Source organism: Nanorana parkeri, unplaced genomic scaffold, assembly GCF_000935625.1.
Source record: "Nanorana parkeri isolate BGI_ZX_2015 unplaced genomic scaffold, ASM93562v1 scaffold526, whole genome shotgun sequence".
Taxonomy (NCBI): domain Eukaryota; kingdom Metazoa; phylum Chordata; class Amphibia; order Anura; family Dicroglossidae; genus Nanorana; species Nanorana parkeri.
In genome coordinates, this window is record NW_017306794.1 from 81692 (window position 1) to 103422 (window position 21731).

At 38.9% G+C, this 21731-nt stretch overlaps 1 protein-coding gene across 1 annotated transcript in view; it reads left to right on the plus strand.

Moving 5' to 3' along the window:
- The first annotated feature begins 10553 nt into the window (after positions 1 to 10553).
- LOC108791089 (vascular endothelial growth factor receptor kdr-like) overlaps positions 10554 to 21731 on the plus strand; it is a 115506-nt gene continuing 104328 nt past the window's right edge. The window contains exons 1-4 of the mRNA XM_018561472.1: positions 10554 to 10563; positions 12626 to 12753; positions 13884 to 14012; positions 20038 to 20073. Of these exons, the coding sequence (XP_018416974.1) occupies positions 10554 to 10563; positions 12626 to 12753; positions 13884 to 14012; positions 20038 to 20073 (303 nt within the window). The remainder of the gene's footprint in view (positions 10564 to 12625; positions 12754 to 13883; positions 14013 to 20037; positions 20074 to 21731) is intronic.

Genomic DNA, 21731 nt, shown 5'->3' on the forward strand with positions numbered 1-21731 from the left:
ACATTTTCTCACTCTATCAAAAACTTTTATAAAATTGGCTGAAGGTAGGTTTATTTTTAAAAGCAATATTACCCTTCTTCCAGTTCACCAGGGCAGGTGGTAAGTGGCACATTAGCCTCCTCCAGCATTTCTGCACCTGATCTGAGCAAGGGGAAGCCTGTTGTCTGTATGACTGGTATTTTTCAGAGGGTAGTATTTTTACTTGAATAATGCATATCAGCAGATTTCTACAAATAAGACTGTAGAAGTGGATATTTAAAGGAGAACTATGGGGTTAGTGCTTTTCCCCATAGTTCTCCTTAGGGTAACGGGAGGACACAAACTAGCACCCTCCCGTCATCCTAAGCTCAGTATACCGCGAGCTAGAGCTCGCGGTATACTGAGTCGCCACAGTATACCGCAAACTACTGCTCGCGGTATATTGAGACGCCGCAGCTTAAGCGGATCCCGACAATTATGTCTGGATCCGCCCAGCTGCGTGAGTGACAGCTGGCTCTGCCTATCTAGAGGCAGAGCCAGCTGTACCCGCCCTGTCCGTTCCGCCAGTCAGCGCTGGAGGATCGGAGCGGGGAGGGGAGAATCCAGCCCCTCCCCTGTCACGGCAGAGAGCCGTGACAGGATCGAGAAGTGAGCGAACGCCGGTATGTGTTCGCTCACTTCCCGATCTACTGAGCCGACCTGTGACAGTCTCATTGTCACAGGTCGGCTAGAACTATGAGGTGAGTGAAAAGCACTCACCTCATAGTTCTCCTTTATTCAGTTTTGGGGTCTTTGTCTATCATTGTGATATCATTTGTGATATCATTGTCACCTGCCCATATCCTTGTATTATCTATAGTTGTAGTTGTCTACATACTAATTAGCAGCCTGATTTTTCTTTGGGTTGTTCCTAAAGTGTCAGATTCTGGTGGCTGAAAAAAAGACATCTCTTAATGAATGTGCAGCCCGCATTATAAGGAAAGTAAATGTCAGCATGTATTTTAAAATTAGACCCTCAGTTGTCAAGAATGCCAGTGAAGGAACTATAACTTAGATGCCTTATATTTGCTGTGGTAATAATTCCTATAAATAGGATTCATAGAACTGTTTTCACCTTTATTTGAAAGAATTCTCATTTTCAATTTTTGCAAGTCTTCTAATAAATTCTATAAATGAAATGCAGTAAACATGTGAATAATTTATTTTAATACAAACAGAAAGGGTTAAAGGAAATCAGTAGCGGCTGCCTGGAAGACTCTCCCAACAATGCTGGGCTCTGTATGGGTTTCTGGAATCTATTGTATGGTTTGAAATAATGACCCTGTGTGTTTCCTGCCTCCATTAAATATTGTACCTGAAAAAACAATTAGGGCCCCGCTGGGGGTCAGTCAGGTCCCTCAGCCTCCCATCGCTGTAGAAACAAGGGCTGGGAAGGAACGGCCAGACTGAATTGTTTATATCACAATCTTACGAAAAAAGAGCTTTAATTGTATCTATGGAATATGTATTTACATTAGATTGAGCTCAGTTTGTTGTCTTTTCCTTACAACTGAGACTAATGTTTTCTTGAAGTGTGAGCTGAAAGGAGCTGACATTACATTGCTGTAAACGTCACATACCATGTGTATGATTAAAACACTTGTAAACACAATCGGCTGCATGCTGCCAACCTTTTGACTGTGGTCAAATAATTCTTCAGTAAGCACCAGCAGCAAGCCAAATGGCAGCAATTTCTTTCAGTTCAACAATGGTTAACTGCCTGGCAGGTAGAATGTGGTGACTGGTGAGGTTACAAGAAAATGCTGTCACGGTGCTGAAACTGGACTCCCTAGGCATATGGCTATTCTGTTTTATGTGAAACTACTAGGGCAGTGTGTCAACATAAGTAGACTTTGTAAAGGCTATGGTAGTTTAGCAGAGTTGGAAATGATGGCGAAGTTGGTCATCACCAATCTCAGAGAGATATACGTTGCCAGCTAACGAGTCATATTGCTAGCAAGAAAACAAAACTGATATATTAATTATGAAAGGAGTTGGCAACAAAAATGTAAAACTAAAAAGGTATTTTCTGACACTGTACTGTGGTTAAAAATCTGATTGCAGTTTTTAAAGTGGCCCTAAAAAGGAAGAGACTGTATACTTACTTTTTTATGTTGCCTGAATTCCATTACACTCAAAAGAAACCCTCTGCTGGGAAATCAAGAATCCCAAGGTTGTCGATCGCCCAGTCCCACTGTAGTACTCCGAGGTCCCTGAATGTCGTTATAGGACACAGTAGTGACATGGAGGGCTGCCTTCAAAATGCCTTCAACATATTTAACAAAGTGAGAACTATAAACAAATTTTAACATATTTGTCTATGTATTAGAATAGTTATTTTGTAATACACAACTAATACTAAAATAAATCAGCTTTCAAAAAATCGCACTTAACATAAAAAAGAAACACATCTATCTTCAAGGGATCCTGATCGAATCCTTGTTACATTAGCCCTTACTTTAGATTAGCTTAGTAGATTGAGCCACTCAGAAAACACACCTGTTAGATTTACAGCAATGTAGGTGATGTAGTAGAGATGACAAACTTACTGGTGTTAGAACTTTACAAGATAGAACTCATTGGACAGTGTGAAGAATCATTAAAGCGGAGCCTTCCTTAAAAAATTCTGGACATCCCTCAATATATGTAAACCCAATAAAAATCAGTACTTAGACTCCAGTCAAGTGGCTATACCTAGGCCACAGCGGAGATCCTAGGGGGTCTGCTGCAGGTGGAAGGAAGTATTTCAACAGTCTTGGCTTCTACAGTGATAAGTCACTTGAATTGTTTTAGCATTTTCACTTACCAGAAACTCACCTTTTGAGAGTCAGCAGTAGTAGTGTGTGAGATAATTGCACACATCCAAGAACCTAAAGGCTACTACAAAGGTATTGGAACTGACATGATTGCATCATCGCTATGCCAGGATCCTAGTCCTGGAAGGAATTGGTCACCATGAATAGTGCTTGAACAAAGATGGTGCAGGCCTTTTGGGCAGAAGGGATTTGCTGGAGTACTGGGATCTATTCTAGACATATTTTATATGTAATATTATAATATAGTATATATATATAGTATATTATAATATTTGCGTTACACATTACTTAGAATGAATATATTTAACCTGAAAAAAATATCTCTTGGATTAGGTCCAATTCAACACTGAAATTGTGGCGCAAGCCAAACATATGTATTCCTACTTGTAGTTACTCTCCACAGTATAAATATTTGAAAATGGTTTGGGAGGGTTTCCAAAAAAGTCCAAGAATCACCAAAGGGATTATATTATCTGTTAGGGACTAAAGAGGAAAGATCTCTAGGGGAGTCCTCCACACAGTCATTTGAAGTGTGTCTAAGCATGGTCATAACTGAGCAGATGTCTCCTTGAGCAGTAGGCGGTAAAACATCTGCTCATCCTTGAACACTCCAGTATGTGTCTTGCGACATGGTTGTCTCCATCAACCATGTCTTGTGACATGGTAGATAGAGACAAACATAACATGTACAATGTGAATGTGCAGCTCTTATTGCTGTTGAGGTTAGCCCTTAATGGCATGATCCTTGCTCAAGTACCATATCAAACACTCATACTAGGTGCAGAAAAAGCTAGCATATTTCGAGTTAATAGTGCTGGTAGTAGGTGGCTGGGGTAGAGTCAGGACCCCTGCTGTTTAAGTCACAAGGGACATTAGATGCTACATGGTGATACATCATAAAAAGGCGATGGTACGTATACTGAGTATGTTGGTTCTTATGTTGTGATACTTGGCCTTCTCTGGTCACAGTCTTCCCTCTGTGTGAGTTGATTTTGGATTTAATACATTGCTATTAAGTCACACAAACGCATGCTATTCATGACTCATTCAGTCATGAAACCCTGGATAACACATATTGTAACCCTGATTAAAACCATACTGAAAAACATGAAAGTATGCTAATTATTCTATATGCGGCATAAACTATGACAAGTATCTATCCTTACAGGGTTTTGTAGTTTGTAATACCTTTAATAATTACACAGTATTACATCACATGTCAAGATATATATGTATTTTTTCACTATCAAAGCCAGACTGGTTACTGAGACAATGCAGTTGCAAATAACATCAATAAAAAGCGGGAATTATGTTTTTCTTTTGATTGGAGTCCTGGTTAATGTCTTACAGCCCAAACCAAGCCCTTACATCATGATCTATATTCTTAGCAGTTAACATGTGGTTTTAATACAACACTCAATCTTAATAATGAGCAGATCTATTTGATGTCAAGTTGAACATTTGTCATAACAAAACAGTTTTCATGTAGTGTTGAATGAAAGGGTGCAAACAATATGAACAGTTGTGTCTTCCAGAGATGACATTTTGATTACACAACTACATTATTCACATGCCTTTACCTATTATGTATTGACATGATGACTGCAGCAACCAATTTGCAATATTGGGATTGATTTACTAAAGGTAAAAAGGCTGTTCAATTTGAAAGGGAATTATCACTGTGCTAGAGAACTTTCCCTGAGCTTAGTGAATGTGGTGAAAATTTACTTTGCAAGGAATATCCAAGTATGTTCCAGAAAAACAATGCACATGATTGGATGATAGAAGTTAACAGAGCTTCACTTCATTTACTAAGCTAAGGAAAATTCCCATGCAAAGCGAAGAGCCTATTTGTCTTCAGTAAATCAACCTCATAGTTTTCCTAACATTTCCTGCATGTCATTTGTGGACATCAATATAGTATGTTGACATGAATGTGGGAAAACACACACTAAAATAAAAATTAAAATTACTGTATGCCAAATAGGCAGCATGAGTCCCTGATTATATTTTTCAGTCACAAAAGCAGGTCAGGAATGACCAAGATGGAGAGCATTAATAGAACAGATTTTAACTGGATACTATGTGAAGAGCATTATGTTTGTTCTTTTGAACATTGACGGTTTCGGAATACAAGGATGCTTAAAAATAATAGTTTGACCTGAGTGCTAAGTAATTGATCCATTAACATGGACTTTAGTAGACATAGGGGCGGCAGGGAGCAGAGGGGCGGCAGCGGTGTGGAATCTCCCAACGCCCGGGACATGCAGTTTTGGCGCCGGGCGGTAGGTTTTTTTCTACATTTAGTCCTGCTTTGGAAAAGCAAAGCTAAAAATAAATAAAAATTAACTAAATAAATAAAAAAGTGATAAAAAAGTTTTTAAAAAACCAATAAAAATAAAACTAACCCTGCTGCCCCCGCTATCCGGTTGCCATTCTTCTTGGGGGAGGGGGCTTGGCGGGGAGGGGGGCGCCTTGAGGAACCTGGTCTTGGGGCAGCAGGGAGAATAAATCCAGCCCTGTATGTATGTTTATTTATTCACACATGATGTGTAGCTTGAGTGATTAAAATATGTACAGATGTCAGTTTTTGCAGTATGCTATGTGCACATATCAGTCTTTGCCCTGGTGATTAGAATATAATATTGTCCAGGATTTGTTAGGGAACATATGTTTTTTAGTGTTTTAAATGTACAAGGAGATGATAAAAACAGGAAAAAGTCTAAAAATAAGTTTTAAAAAATCAGCTTTGTAGTGCAAGGGCCAACCTGGTTGGATACAATTGAATAGTTTCAGGTAGGACCTTATATTAAATGTTTTGGTAAATTTAGCTAGCTTGCATAAAAAAAAAAATCTAAACAGAAGATATTTAAAATGATGTGCATAGAGTTTGGCTTCAACCCTGGGTCGAATGGGTTTTTTTAAATAAAAAAAAACATTGAATTGATGTATTTGTTTGTGAGAGAATAGGAATTCATACCTTGTCCAGTTAGGTTATGTATATGGCGAAACCAAGGCTTCTATTGTGCATTGAATTCTGAACTGGGCTATTATAATATCTTAGAATCCTACTACATCAACATTATATATTCCTATAATGAGCTAGTAGTTAATTTGTGTGTTTGCCAGTAATAGTAATCAGTGTCTATATAATATAAACTTACAGAAGAAAAGGTTCCTCAGCTGGAAAAACATGTGTAAGGTCTTAACAAATACCTTTTCTAGACAGAACAATGGAACATGGTCAACCAGGAAATGCCTGCCTAATGTCACAGACTATAAGCTGTCCCCAAACTCAATGTATCATTGGAAATTAACCCTTACTCATAATTGTATCTTTAAAGATGTAACTTTTATTAAAATGTTTTTAAGAAAAAAGATCCATAATTTTACAAGGTCCTTTAAGGTTGGAATATACAAAACTTTATCTTTATAAATGGACACTAATGGGATTTTAATAAATATTTATTAGTGCCCAGCTTCATATAATAATAATTTTTATGTTTGCTTTCAGGACAACGTAATGAAGTTTTATCTAAGCTTGAGCTGTTTCCAGCAAAGGAATACCTTGAAACCAAAGTGGGTAAAAATGTCACCATTGTCTGCAGGTAAGGCTATGAAGTCTACTGTTAGACTATTTTAACCAAAAAGTTGTTTATGAGTATTTTTATATCAGGAGATACAGTCGTAATGCACATTAGCTGTAATGGTACCACATATAGATGACTCCTTAGTAGTGTATTATGATATTGTATTTAGTTAGCATTTCACATTGTCACTTCCATGCTTGGTAATTTATGGTTCAAATTTTTGTTTTAGGATAAAGGTGTAAGTCAGACTCTTTGCCAGGAAGGGCAAACATTAACAACCACTTACAAAGCCATCCACAACCCTGCCCCTGGCTGTATCTCCAACCTTGTCTCGAAGTATCACCCCAACCATTCCATCTGCTCTTCCAAGACCTCCTGCTCTTTAGCTCCCTCATAAACTCCTCCCATGCTCACCTCCAGGACTCCTCTAGAGTCTCTCCCATCCTTTGGAACTCCTTACCTCAACCTGTCTGTCTATCTCCTACTCTGACTGCCTTTAGGGAAGCCTATTTCACCTCAACCTAACCACTGAACTATCACTTTCCCAAACAATTCATCTCCACACAGCTACCACCTCTTTTATCACTTGCCCACTCCCTTTTAGATTGTCAGCTGTCACATGCAGGGCCCTCCTTACCATCTTGTCTTGACTTGTATTGCAACTGTAATGTGCTGGTAAAAGTAAATCCCAACCATTTCCTCCAGTTTTATAAATCAGATCCTGGTCTGCATTTACAAGGGTAGCAAACTCTCTTATCAAATTATGCATTGTTTGTAACAGATAAAGAAAATTAATTGCATGAGTTATAAGTCCCCTTCACCACGGGCGTCCTGATTGCCACGCCAATGACCGTGGCAATCGACTATTCAGACGGGGTGTCAACAAAAATGACTGTCAGTCATTTTGGTGTTACCCCTCCAATGGTGGCAACCGGGTGTGGGCCGCACCCCGCTTGTGATGCCACTGCCCTTCACACCTGAGCACTTTGACTTGTATTTCCTAAAGCACGACAATATTCAACATGAAAAGAAAAAATAGTTATCTACAGCTTCTGACACTTCTGGGAGGTTGGGTGATGCCACTGCTGGCTCCTGGGATAGCTGGGTGCTTGATATCCTGCAAGAATATACTCCTGCAATGGGCTGAAATGTATTCTCGTGGGTTTTCAGTCCCCCAGCTATCGCAGGAGGAAGGGGAGAAGCACTGTTAAATCACTCGCACCTCCTGGAAACATCGCAAGCCAGGGACAAATATTATTTTTCTTCTCTTTAGGAACAATTTCATTTTTAAAATGCATTGGCAGGTGAATTGACTTTGGAGGGTGGGAGTCTTTCAATTTTCATGGAAGGTCTGCTTTAAGACCTGCTAAAGTGGCCTATCAGTCAGTGTTATCGTATGTCATTATAGCATGGTTTAAGTGTTTTTTTTAACTCTTTAAAATAAACCAGTGCTTTGCCCACTAGCATATCTGTACCTTCCCATTTAGTCAAATAAAAACTCCTGTCCTTTTTATGCCCTCCCTTCTGCTGAAGTGCCCAAGGTGGCAACCTCTTCGGCCTACTCCTCAGTTTAGTCCTGTATGGTCCCTAGGCTTATTGTGAGACAATTAATACAATAAATAGTATTAAAAAATAGCATTAGTAAATCTTCTGAGAGACGTGTGAACTTCACACTGCCCGTAAGGGTCATATCTGTCTATAGCAGAAGGCAGACGCCCAGGGCTTACGTTGGAATGTGTGATTGCAAGTGGGTGTCACAGGCCGAAACAGGCGGTGTACATATCACTCAGTGGCTGGAAGTGCTCTCAAGACGATCACCTCCGCAGCAGCATCACTCTCAGGAAGGCGGCAGGCAGACAGTCTCAGCATGAAGCCAAAAACCTGTTTTTTCTGGGAAGGAACAGGGAGGAGACAAGGATGTACCAAAGACCCCAGTGACTTTGAAAAGCAATTGATTTATTTTAAAGTCAGTGGACTTCCTTTAGAATAAGTGTCTCAATTCATGCACCCACATTTATCAGATGTCCTGCTTCTAACACATTCCAGGATAAGTCATGGGCTAACGTCTTTGTGATGTAGGTAGACGGCTTCTACACTTCACATAGCGAGAGAGGAACATTTTGTTTATACAGTGAAAATTTTATTTTAAATAAAGGAAAATGTGTTTATAAACATTCTCACACCTTGAAAACAATGGAACTAAGAAGAATAGGGTTTATTCTCACAATAATATGTACAGTGGCTTCTATAACATTACATTTGAATGCTGAACCCAGCCAATAGTGATAATTCAGTTTGGGTCCCTTCAGTTTAAGAAGTGAAAATAAAGGTGAGAGAGACGTTAAAATCTTGCGTACAGTAGAAAAAAAGCTGGTATGCTACAGTTCAGTAGTGATACTATACTGATACCTGCCCACATACCCTTCTGCATTAGTTGGGTACTTTGAAGTGGCGCCCAAAATAAGTGTACCCATCCCAAAACAGCAGTGACCAATGCTTACTGTCACCAGGCTCTTGAGTATTGCTGGTCTTCAGGAGAGTATGCTGTCATGGTAGAAGTGGTTAATGTGCTTTCAACCATCCCGTGGGGACAACTATGCTGTAACTCCTTACCAGTGTTCTGCTGTTGGCATGACATGACTCAGTGCTTGCTTGGTATGGAAATAGCAGCCCACGTTCCTGTAGTTATAAAAAAAATACAGAATATTTCAAGGGCTGATCCTATTAAAATACAGGGCCCATTTTAAAAATAATGGATACATGGTGTGTGGCATTATTCATTTTGGTTTGCATCAAAAAGCAAACAAATATACAAGAGACTGGTGAATCCTGCTTAAATAAAGAATACATCCCATACATTTTTTTCTCAAACTGCTACATGTTGCAATCTTTCATAAATCAAGCCTGTGTATTAAATATTCATCCCACTCTTGAGTATACAGTGTAAATGTTATGACATTGTAATCATTTATACTGTAGATATATTGAGATATAATATAATATGCAATATTTAATGTTAAGTATGCAATTGTTTATGTGACATAATTTTTCTTTACAGAGGAACTGGTCCCATGACATGGCACTGGCAACACTTGCCATATTTAAACCACAGTAGGATGGACGTAGAGGAGCATCGTTGTAAGAGGCAAAGTGAAACCCATCTCACATGTAGCTACTTAAAACTCACCAAAGCCGAAGTAAAAGACACAGGTTACATCACTTGCCTTTATAAACACCAAATCAAAAATAGTCTGCGACTTCAAGCTAGAATTTATTTGTATGTGAAAGGTAATAGAACATTTTATTTTCTCATTATTAAATAGGTATTGAAACGTATTCATCTCTGATACAAACTTTTCATTGCCAGTCATTATGAAGTCTACCAACTGTAGGAATACCAGGTCAGCTTTATGCACCAAGAAAGTTGACATTTTGGACATAATTCTCAGAATTTTTATGATTTTTTGAACTATTCCCTAAATTGTTTCAGGTTGGTCTGCACAGGCAAACAGTGTTGACAGCTCTGGAAGTCATTACACAATGTTGTCAACAATGGTGAAAAGTGCTACAGGATTTCTCCCTTCACTGATCAGAGTGCTAAGGGAGAAACATCCCTTCAGTTCCCTGATTAAGATTTCCTGAAGTAACTTCTGTTTCAGCGATCTTATTGTGAAATCAGATGGGACAGGATCTGTCAACAGGTACTTATCTCTATTTGATCTGTGATCTCTTGCTAGTATAGGATAACAGGAAGTCTCCCAGTCTTTAGCACTGCAAAGCTGCTAACCACAAGGCTGACACATGGGGCTTTCAACTCTATAAATATCTGTACTTTAAGTTCAAGATCTTTGATTAGAAGACAAAGCCTAGAACCAGTTTTACTGGGGCTGCAGCTTAGAACTGTGTATGAGTTCAAACTGCACCATTGGCTTTGTGACAGCCAAGTTATAGAGAGCCATTGGTGCAGTTTGAAATAAAACACAGGCAAATGTATTTGCATTCAATAGCTGTTAAATGTAATTATGCTCTGTACTGACAGCATTATTTTGTAGGGTAATAAAATAGGTATTACATTCAAGTGACTGAATTATAGGGGTTAAAAACTGTGCAGCCACATTTCAGCCTGAACATGGATATACGTATGACTGTTTCTTCACTGAAGCGGATTGGGATTTTAACATTGTTGCAGTGCTTCTTTAAGCATCCAGTGACCCCAATAGGACCAGAAGGGTCACAAGCCTAGTGAGCCTTGTATTGTATATGTGGGTAGCCATAAGGTGAACATACACATTGGCCACTTTGTACAATCTCCCTAGATATATTTATAGATTGATACATTTATGAAAACAAAAATGGCACAGGTACTTTCTTAAGGCCTAAGGCCTTGTTCACACCAAGCACGTTCCAGGAGCAGAGCAGTTACAGACCGGACCAAAACTGCGTCCAACGTATTCCAATGGAATTTTGGGCTCCAGTTCACACCGCAGTGTTCAGTTCCAGCGCATGTAAAAAACTGCAGCAAGCCTATTTTACCTGCTCTGGAACGCTCCGGAATGCATGCAAATGCATCAAAAACACATGCAAACACCCTGGAACGCACTGAAAGCCAATTTTAAACTAAAAAAAACGCGGCCAAAACGCGGCACAACCCACTGTACTGCGTGTGCAGAGACTCATGCAGATCTGGTCTGCATTTGGTGTGAACAAGCCCTAAAATGTGTGTCATTGTTTAATCCCAGCAGAAAAACATAAAAGAGCATGTTCCTCATAAATAATTTGCAAAGCATTTAGCAAGTTTTAATCAGCTTTTTATTAAACCCTTCAGTTCATTGTTTAGTAAGGATGTTAGTGGGCCTGCTGGCCTTAGCTTTAACATGCTTTTTCCAGGCTTCGCTGGGCTTGTGCACGGTTTGGTATTGTCTGAAACTTTCAAAAGCCAGTTAAAGCCTTGATTAAAGCCACTACCAGTATTCCCATTAGGATCTGTATTCAAAACACCAGAAACAGAGCTGAAGGGTGCAAAAAGAATAGTTTAAAAATGTCGGCAGCAGAGATTAAACATTATAGCTGAAAAAATTAGATATCTTTGTATAATTATGTAACTTTATTCTGCTCCATTGCTGCTCTATGCTTATACTAAGTAAATCCCCTTCTATTCCCCTTTTCTATTCTTTTAGCAATAAATAATATTATATAAAAGGGTCATTTTTCTATTAGACCAAAATGATACTAGTGAAAAATCCAAGCTGCCCCATGACAATCAGAGATCAGAGAAAGCAGATTTGCAAATGGGCTGGCTACGTTAGTTTGCTCGATTGCATGTACAGCTTCAAAGACCATGTAAAGCCAGGCCCCCATATCTGCGTTGTGCAGACCTTGTTCTTACACAATGGTTACGCTGATAGACTCAGAACAGGGACCAGGGCTAAGAAAACAGCAGAGGGGGTAACATCAACATAGTGATGAGCTCTTGAGTTCTGTTTATTTCCTGTCATGGTTTCCTTCCAAGAACTCTGCACAATAGAAGGCACGTGTGATTTATATAACATTGACTGCTATAGGTTAACTCATCAACAATATAGTTCATGATATCTAGCTTAACATTTTTTCATGACGCAGTTGCTTTATAGAATGTTTCGGACCTCCAGGTGTACAAAAATCTTATAGTAAAGTATATGTTGTTCAGCAACGAATGCAATGAAAATATATATTTTTTTTGTATTACTATTTTACAGTATATTACTATTGCATATAGTTCTACAACTATCAGTAATACAGTAACACTTTGTAGCTATATCCTGGGTAGCTAAAATGTATTTGAAGCCAAAACTGTTTCAGTTTTGAATAGAGTGCTGTAGTGTTTGTATTGCTGGCTGTTTCCCTGCTGGAAAGATTCACAGAAAGTGATGCAAAATCCAATATTTTATGGTTGTCACCAGAACTGAGGTTGAATGGAAATCTTCCAATGGGAATGCCTGAGCTGATGACAACTAAGTGGAGATTTCCTCTTTAAGTTCGAGATATTTCCTTTAACTTCATGTTATGCCTCAAAGATAGGAAGTCAAGGGAAATCTTCACAGACAGAAAAAACTTAAATGATCCCAGCTCTACCCAAAATAGAAAACAATCTTTAGATGTTCTTTATTGACATTGCTATCTGTAAAAAGCTTTCTAACTAGTGATTTCACATACCCTGTTTAGATCATACACATCCATTTGTGGAGATGAATACAGATATCCCAGGAACTGCAATTATGGACGTTAAAGCAAATGAACTGGTTGTCCCTTGCCGCGTTAGTGCACCAGAATTCAAAGTCACCTTACAGTATGTAAGTAAAACATGTCTTACAGTGCTTGTTCTGGGAACGTTTACGTCCCAGGAAGGAAATCTTGAAAGCCTGTTCAATACAGTATTTATTTCACAAGCAACAACAGGGTGGTTCCTTAGGATATTTTACAAGCCACACGGTACATTGTTGCCCTCCTACAATAAGCCATATACTTTAAGTTAAGTTCCCATCTATACATATATTCAGTTTCAGGAAACAGAACTACATTTCCTTCTATTACACACAGTTTCACCTGGGAATAATGACCTAACATATGTACACAGTGCATGCAACATATTTACAGCTGATTACTGCTTAATAGAAGAAACTTTATCAAGAAAGTAATGGTATTACCATGTCCACACAGTGATTGCGATCACATAGCTTTGTACTGAAAAGAAAAGGTATTTTTTCAAAAATACCTCCATGCAAGGCCGGATTTACTCTCTCTGCTGCCCCACTGCTGCACAGTCATGCAGTAACAGAAAGGGTCTTCTTCAAAGTGTTGCCTCTAGGTTGGAAGTGTGCAATTGTCTAACTTGCCTGTATGCTGTAGCTGTTGGATTAACAGTATCCTTGGCAACACATAAAAACAATAATTTGGCAGGATGTCCACATTCTTTTGGCCATATGGGGTGTTATATCCTGTTAAAGGAGAACTATGGGGTAAGTGTTTTCCCCCATAGTTCTCCTCAGAGTCACGGGAGGACATAAACTATTGTCCTCCCGTGACCCAGTGCTCAGTATACTGTTGTCAAGAATGCCAGTGAAGGAACTATAACTTAGATGCCTGTGACAATCACAGCTCTCTACAGGGACATGATCGAGAAGTGAGCGAGCGACGGTATGTGTTCGCTCACTTCCCAATCTATTTAGCTGACGTGTGACAGTTTCATTGTCACACGTCGGCTCCAACTATGAGGTTGAGTCAAAATCTCTCACCTCCTAGTTCTCCTTTAATCAGATACTCAAATACAACATAAAGTATTAGTGTCCATTGAATGAGTGCTCATACTCGTATAATCACCTCCACTTTTGAAAAATGGCAATATAGTATGGGAAGGGGCCAAGTTTACAGGCTTTTAAAATGTTATTCAAATCTTTATTTTTTGAATTATGATTTAATACAGGGTGCAACAATGGCTCTGATTTTGCAGAACATTCTGAGTTCCTTAAAGGGGAAGGACAACCGTAACTACACCCGTTGGGACAGTCCATCTTTAATTGAAACCCCATACATCGTTGTACAGAGCAGGAAGGTATATGGGATGAGTCAGTTGTCTGACTTATTCAGCTGTATGTGTAAATTGAGCTTCAGCTATTCAGCTTTGTAAAACATTTGCTTTTTGGAGCAGTTAAAGTTAGCCTAGTAAACATGTAAAACAGGATGCATTTCCACAGTAAGGAAAGAGGAAAGGGAAAAAATATTTTTAGCATGTTGCTTTTAGTCTTAAACATAATACATACAAGAAAATATATACAAAAACACTAACCAACAACTTTGACGTGTATTTATAAGCAAAACATTTCTGGGGGGTTTAGGATAGAATTGGGAAATGTAGTACTTCATGTCAGGTTTTACTGTTATATGGGGCTCTTTTAGAGAGATTTCCCCTTCTGTTCTGGGGACAACCTTATACCAAACAGAAAGTGAGGGAAAATTTGCAGCAGAGAAACAGACAATAAAAAGCTATTGGTATATATGAGATGCAAGGAAAAAAAGCTTCAGGGACCACCCCAATTAATTTTACAAAATGAGACCACCTTGTTAAAACAATTAAAATGTAGAAAGGGCCAAACTTGTTAAAAACACCTTATTAGACATTTATAATAATGTCTGTTCTTTTACATTATTAATAAAGCTTATCCTATTTAAAAGCCAGTGCCCCCAATGTTCTATTTAAAAGGTATTGGTATCAAAAATATATATACCACAAAAAAGTCAAAAAAGACAATTAAATGAAAAATCAGTAATGGTGTGAATATTGTACTCTTTTGTAAAATTAATTAGGGGTGGTACCTGAAGCTTTTCCATGCGTCTCATACATACTACCGGTAATTATATTTTTAAAGTCACGTGATCTGCTGAATAAAAACTAAATAAGATTTTGTAATCGCGGGTCTTCAGAATCAAGAACCTTACTTCTCTGTTACAATCAAATGACTGTTAGAGAGATTAAAGAGAGATTAACCCTCACTTCCTTTCCTGGGGACAACTTTTTTACAAGACAGAAAGTGAAGGAATCTCTGCAATAGAACTTCCTACTGCAGTAAAACCTGACAGGAGATCTAATCATTCTTTATAAAAAAAAGTTTTGGCTTTAGATACAATTTAAACCTGTTGCAAAGTTATAGAGTAGATGTTTTCAAAATGTATTATCGTAATTAATGACATATAACCCTTCCCCAGATGTGTAATATTATCTTGTAATGATTCTGTCTGTTCCAATGATTTATCCATTTGATGTAAGACATGCATTTTGAAGGGGCCTAAGGTATTGTGTTTTTACCCACTTAAACGTAAATGGGATTATTAATATTGCCCAAATGTTTAAGCAGATGCTTTTATAACAGAAGTATTTCACTCAGGGGGATTGCTGATCCATTATGCAGGAGGCAGCTCTAAGGATATGCATGTTGCACTTTAGCTTCCTCTCCATTGACTCTGTTTTGACAGGACTTATAACCCATAATTCTTCTCGAAGTGACATTCTCTTGAAGTCGTGTTTCTATTTCAAATTGTTTAATTACAGTTTGTGCATGTTTCTCTGAGACTGCTATGCAAACTCTGTTGAAATTGGCGGGCTGTCCTGGGAAGAATTTTACACTGAGTAATTACCAATTTTGTGCTCTGGTGTTAAAAAATTCTTATATGTACTGTTTGAATCATGTTTCAATTCCCTGTATAATGCTTGGATGTAGTCATACCACATAAATAGTAGTAGATTGTCCCTTTGATCTAAATTGTAGTTCTGTGGCAAAAGCCAGAGGCTTCTTTTTATCTGCACTGAAAAATTGCCCAGAAAAAAAGTAAAGCTGGCCAGAGGAACCAGATGTGGTGGAACCTGTTGGCACAACCTCATGACACTCTCTAATTTCTGTATAGATACCAGGGCATACATAATTAATATCAGTGCCCATTGCTTGTTTTTAGACCTGTGGAGCATAGTGGGATAGGTGTGTGGATGTGTGGAAGACACCTCTGGTGCTGTCCTGTAGCTGATTTTAGAACTCCATACATTGACTCCTGAAGGTTTTGCTTTGGGTCAGGCATGGGGTTTGAGGCATATGCTATCTATGAATGGCAGTATGTTGATAAAATTGTAAACACTGATATACAGTATATCTGATGAATGGGACAGAAAATGGCAATTTTCAGCAAGATAATGCACAACCTGAGATTGCTGCTATCTTATGACAAGTATGGAAAAAAATTTGACAATGTACTCACTAACCTCACATACGGAACATGTAGGAAAATGAATGGCAGACGCCTTATTGGACGAAAACACCAATCTTGAAATTATGAGAAACTGAATATCCACCTCCTAGAAAAATGTATCAAGAAACCATGTAAAATCTATGAACTTCACAGTGGTTTTCCAATTTTCATTTCTGTCAGTGCAATTTAGAAGTGGAATAATTCTACCTTAAATAATACCCAGGCATTGAAATCAAGCCTGTAGTTATCTAATAGAAACCTGTGACTCATATTAACTGTGTACTGTATGTGTACGCTGTGCGATTCATAGTGAGTTTTTTTTCCTGTGAGTAAAGTTAGTTGGTAATTATGCTCACTATGTGCAGAGTTTCAGCTGCCACTTAGATTTTACGGTCATTACAAATAATTCAGAATGGCTAGTCCACGAATTCTAATTCTTGAAAGGAAATGATAGAGCCTTTTGGAGACATTCAGTCGGCTTCCTGTGTATAAAGGAAACCTGGGAAGGGGAGTACGCTGCGATGGATAAATATAGAACATCCGCTGCCAAAATTAAGCAGACAAACGCTACCTGCAAGAAGGAAAAGGGACTCACAAAGAAATGTTTTAGATCTCAGAAAATTAGAGCAAAGAGCATATACGTGCCAGTGTCTATAGCTGTAGATGTCTTATAGCTAGCTGTAGCTTATAGCTGTCTTACCTACTATGCTTCCAACTCCTTTTAATTTTCGCAAATTATGCTTTACTGGACCCTATAAGAAGGAAAGTTCACTGACTGAATGGGGTATGACCTTCTGTTGAGCTTCTGCTTAGATGCCTCATGCAACATTGGGCCAGTTATAAAATCAGATTAAAATACAAGACTTTATGTTAAATCACCTAAGTTGTGTTAATTTTTAATAGTCAGTTGGATTAGGTAAATTTGAAAACAGACATATGGGGGTGATTTACTAACCTAAACACACGCACGCACTAGGTGCGTGTGATTTTTACACAGCAAAACGTATTTATCAACCAAAAAGTCTCTAAAAGCATATTTCCACTAATGCCATATATGGAAAAATCCTGCACATGATGCATATATAATGCTGCTTCACAGTTTAGACAAAAATTGTTAGCTCATGCATTTACATTCCTGCATTCATCAACGCAAGCAACACAACATAGAGCTAATTTACACAACATCACCTTTCAAATTCATGCACGGCTTTGCACAACACACCTGCTGGGTGTGTACACACTACAAAGGTGTTTAGATTCTACCCATAGATAATGCTGGGAGGGAACACAATACAGAGGTGTATACATGTTCGTGGTGTGTTTATAAGGTTAGTAAATCAACCCCAGAGTATTCAGAAATGTTGTAAGCTATTGTCTATTTCCATCGGGTCAGCCGAACATGCTGAGCATGTTCGGCTGATCCGAAGCCACGCGAAGCAAGCCGATGTACGGCTGATTTCAGCCGATATACGACTGAAATCAGCCGTACCAGCCTGAAGTGAATAGCCGAACGGTGTTCGGCTCACTTCACTTCTGATCGGTCATTCACTCGGCTGCCCTCGGCAGCTTTGTCAATAGACCCCTGAGTAGGAAGGATTAGCTTTGACATCTAAAGGCAAATTAAGGTGTGTTTAAACTGTGTTTGTTTTCCTTCTCAATACATGCTCAATGTATTGATATGAATATTGGTACAATTGGAATGTTTACACGTGATATTGCTCATGAATCTGTTATTTTATTTTTATCTGTTATTTTATAAATCAGTATTTTATCTTCACATGAAATGACTACATTATCTTCTTTCCTTAAAGCGGAAATAAACCCAGTGCTGCAAGTGTTTCCCACCTTGTAAAGGTTACATAGCCACCGGTGAATTTTTCATAAAACATACAATGCTCATTTTTGGCTTTTCTTCTGCTCCCTCTCGACTCACTTCACTGCGCAGCATGCACGCTAATGTCAGGCTAGGCCTCACCCGCCGTCACCAGCACAAGCTCTCAATATCCAATCTGCATTGTCGCTGATCTTGTTAGCCATGGTAGTGGGTGTGCAAGGAATTCACTCCTGGCATTGGTGGAGTGCTGCAATTTAGCCAACATGGCTAAATTGAAGTAAACATATTTACTTCAGCAAACTAGTGATATTGTTTTGTAGGAAAAATCTAAAGGTTAAATATTGACAATAACAGAATTGTTCCAAGGAGATGCATTATATATAATGTTCTTGGGGGGAGAAGTCTCTGCACTCTATAATACGTTAACCCAAGTGGAAATTATCATTACGGTTTTATTGCTTCACTAACTCTCCTTTGCTAAATCTAAACTAAACATTCAGGGAAATAATACATTCAGTAAATTCCTTTAATAATAAAACTGATCCTCAGGAAATCCTCTTAACGCAGCAAAATATATTCAAGAATTTGCTAAGTGTATTCATGGAACCCTTTAGCATGTAAGAACTATTGGCAGCACAGTGTAATGCAAGGCAGTAACTATTATGCTGCCGTGGTTGCCATTTCATTAACACTGTACTAACATGTGAATATTGGAAAACAAATTCCCACTACATTGGCGGCTGCCAACTGACCTTAAGTGTCAGATTTATATATCTACTTCTGGAAATATTTCTGTTTTCATTATTAAAGATTTAAATTGAATATTTTACATGAGGAAAGACGTATGAAGTTTAAATATTTTTGGGCCCCATTGCAAAAAAAAAAAGTCTACTGGAAGAAGCGGCTATTGATGATCCATTCTCTAATGCCAGTGTTTCCATTCTTTTACTGACAAAGCACTAATAGTAGCAGAAGTACATAAAACGTCTAGCTACATAGCCACGTTAAGCTTGTAGTGGCAGGATAGTCTTTATTTTTAGATCTTTAAAGGTGTGAAATGGGTGTTATTTTGTCTCAATATGGCCAGCTAAAAGTGTAAGGTGGGCTAAGGGTGGACCAACTTAAAAACATGCAGATAAACATACCACAAAATCAATTATTTTACTTGCTTGCTTGCAGAGTTTTGGGATAACACCTACTGTACTTTATATTTGTTACAGTTTCCCAATCACATAGCGTGAATTTAAAAAAAACTTACCTTTTTAGATGCTTTTTTCTGCTAACTTCAGGACTGAAATATCCTGCTTAGTTCTCACTGTCTAGGGGGTTGTCTGCACTGTGATTTCATTATCTCTGTTAAACTAGATGAGCAGGGCTGTTTGTCCTAACAAAGGGTTAAAGGCCTGAAGAATGTAGGGGAAATTCATAAAAACTGGAGTAGACAGAGCAGTTGCCTATGGCAACTAATCAGATTCTGTATTCAGTTTGTGCAGTTAAAATTGGAAAATGATGATTGGTTGCCTGCCCTGAGATTCTGTCTCAAGCTTTTATGCATTCCCTCTACTGTATGTTAATGAGGGGGGTGTCAGTCTGTCCCTAATATTTCTATGAGGACAGATATCTGAAAAGAAAGAAGTATTAAAAAAAAAAGTGGTATGCTGTGTGAATAGGAACACATAAACATACAGCGGGGGTTTTCTCGATTTTGACTGCAAAAGCAGAATGAAACTTTAAATCTCCTAATTGAATAGCCCGTGATGTTTGAAGCCATACACAGCAAATGCTGTTCTTGTGGCTAGCTATTCCCCCAAATTTTGTAGCCATGTCTGTCACAGGTCCCGCATCAAGACATAACCTGCTAAAACTGCCATTCATTTTTAATGAAGCAAATATGGCAGCTACTCAGATCTAGTACATATGGGCAGAGTAATATACAAAAAATGACAAAAAGTGTATTGATTTGTATATTGCCCTGCTCATGTGAACCTTTACCTTTTTTTCCTAACAGATCAGAGCAGCTGACATATTTGCTCTTGTGGATATGGTACAGACACACTGGGAGTCTTTACCTGCCTTGTAAAGGTAATGTCTGATCTGGTTTTTCTTTGGGCTAGCTCAGGGCCGTCTTTAATATTAATTGGACCCTGAGCAAACATTTTCTTGGCCCTCCCCAAGATCATTAACCCTTTGTTAGTACAGACAGTCCTGTACAGCTGATCATGAGCCAGTACAGGTTTAATTATAGTGACCATTACTTCCAGCCCCATTCCTGACATTACATTCAATTAGGAAATATAAGAATATCCAGCAAGTAAAAAGGTGAACAGCAATGTTTGTTAAAATGGTTATGTTGTGTTAGGAACATTTAACAAATATAAAATAGGATTCTATTCCAATCTGGCTGACACTTCACTTCAGGTCGGTCATTCACTCGGCTGCCCTCGGCAGCTTCGTGAATAGACCCCTATGTGACAGAGCTGGAAGAAAGTGATGACAGGGGGACATGGAACGCAGCTCCATGCTGGACTGTCACCCTCTGTCTGCAGCAGCAAAGCTTCCCTCAGTCCATGCAGGGACTGTCACTGTCTCTCAGGAACACCACAGCCCAAGACGTCTGAAGAGCTGAGGACATTGTTCCTGTGGCAGTGACCCATCCATTGGCTACACTGTCACCGCTTATTAACACTTTGCAGGCGAGCTCTGCTCCTTCTCCCCCACACCTCCTGAGTTACTGTCAGAGCTGGGTTTGCAGTCTGACACTTCAAGTGGTCAAGGGGCAGCTGCTTTGGGCCCCACAGCAATGACTGGGCCCGGGGCACCTGCCCTTTTTGCCCTGCCTTAAAGACAGCCCTGAGCTAGCTTGAAAGTGTGCTGGGGACCCCTTTTGTACTGTTCTATTTTAATGGGCTGTGGATACATCACATTGCATCTAAATGTGGACATGCACCATTTTTCTGATGCAGCACACTACATGGTGCATGCCATGTGTTGTGGTGCTCTGCAGTGCAGGTGAAAGGAACCACAACACATGGTAAAATGCATGGCTTACAGTGGGTTAGCGCAGAAGTGTGACTGGATCCCTAAGTATTCAGTACATGGTGGTCCATTAAAGAGGAACTCCAGGAAGTTTAAAAGCTTACCCTTGCATTGGGGTTATCCCTATATTGCAAGGGCTGAGTACTTTTTTGCCTAGGGGAGCCAAATAAAGCAGATATGCTCACCAGATCCTTGGTCCCTCCAGACTGCTAGACCGGTCCCTGCTGCCTCTTCTCACCTTTAGCATAGAGGGAGAGAGGTGAGTGACAACCAAGAATCTGGTGAGTAAAACGGCTTTCGACAAAATGAGCACTTGACTCTTGCAATGCAGGGGAATGCCCCCTGCAAAGAAAGTTTTTAAAATTCCTGGATTTCTTTGTAAGGTACTTGATCTCAATGACACTATCTCAGTTTAAAACTGTTCTACAAAATAATTTGTCACCTTTACCTAAAAGGGTGTCTGTACCTTAAGAGGAATTAATGTCAGGAAAACAAAACATTGTTGATGCTTAGTGGTGAAAAAGAGGCAAGGAAAACAAAGACACGTTGTAAACACATTATAGACACATTATGGTGTCCTGGCAAACACTGAACAGAATTGGGTTTAAATTGAAAACATTACAGCCAGACTTTCCTGAACAGACCAAGTACTGTATATTGTGTCTG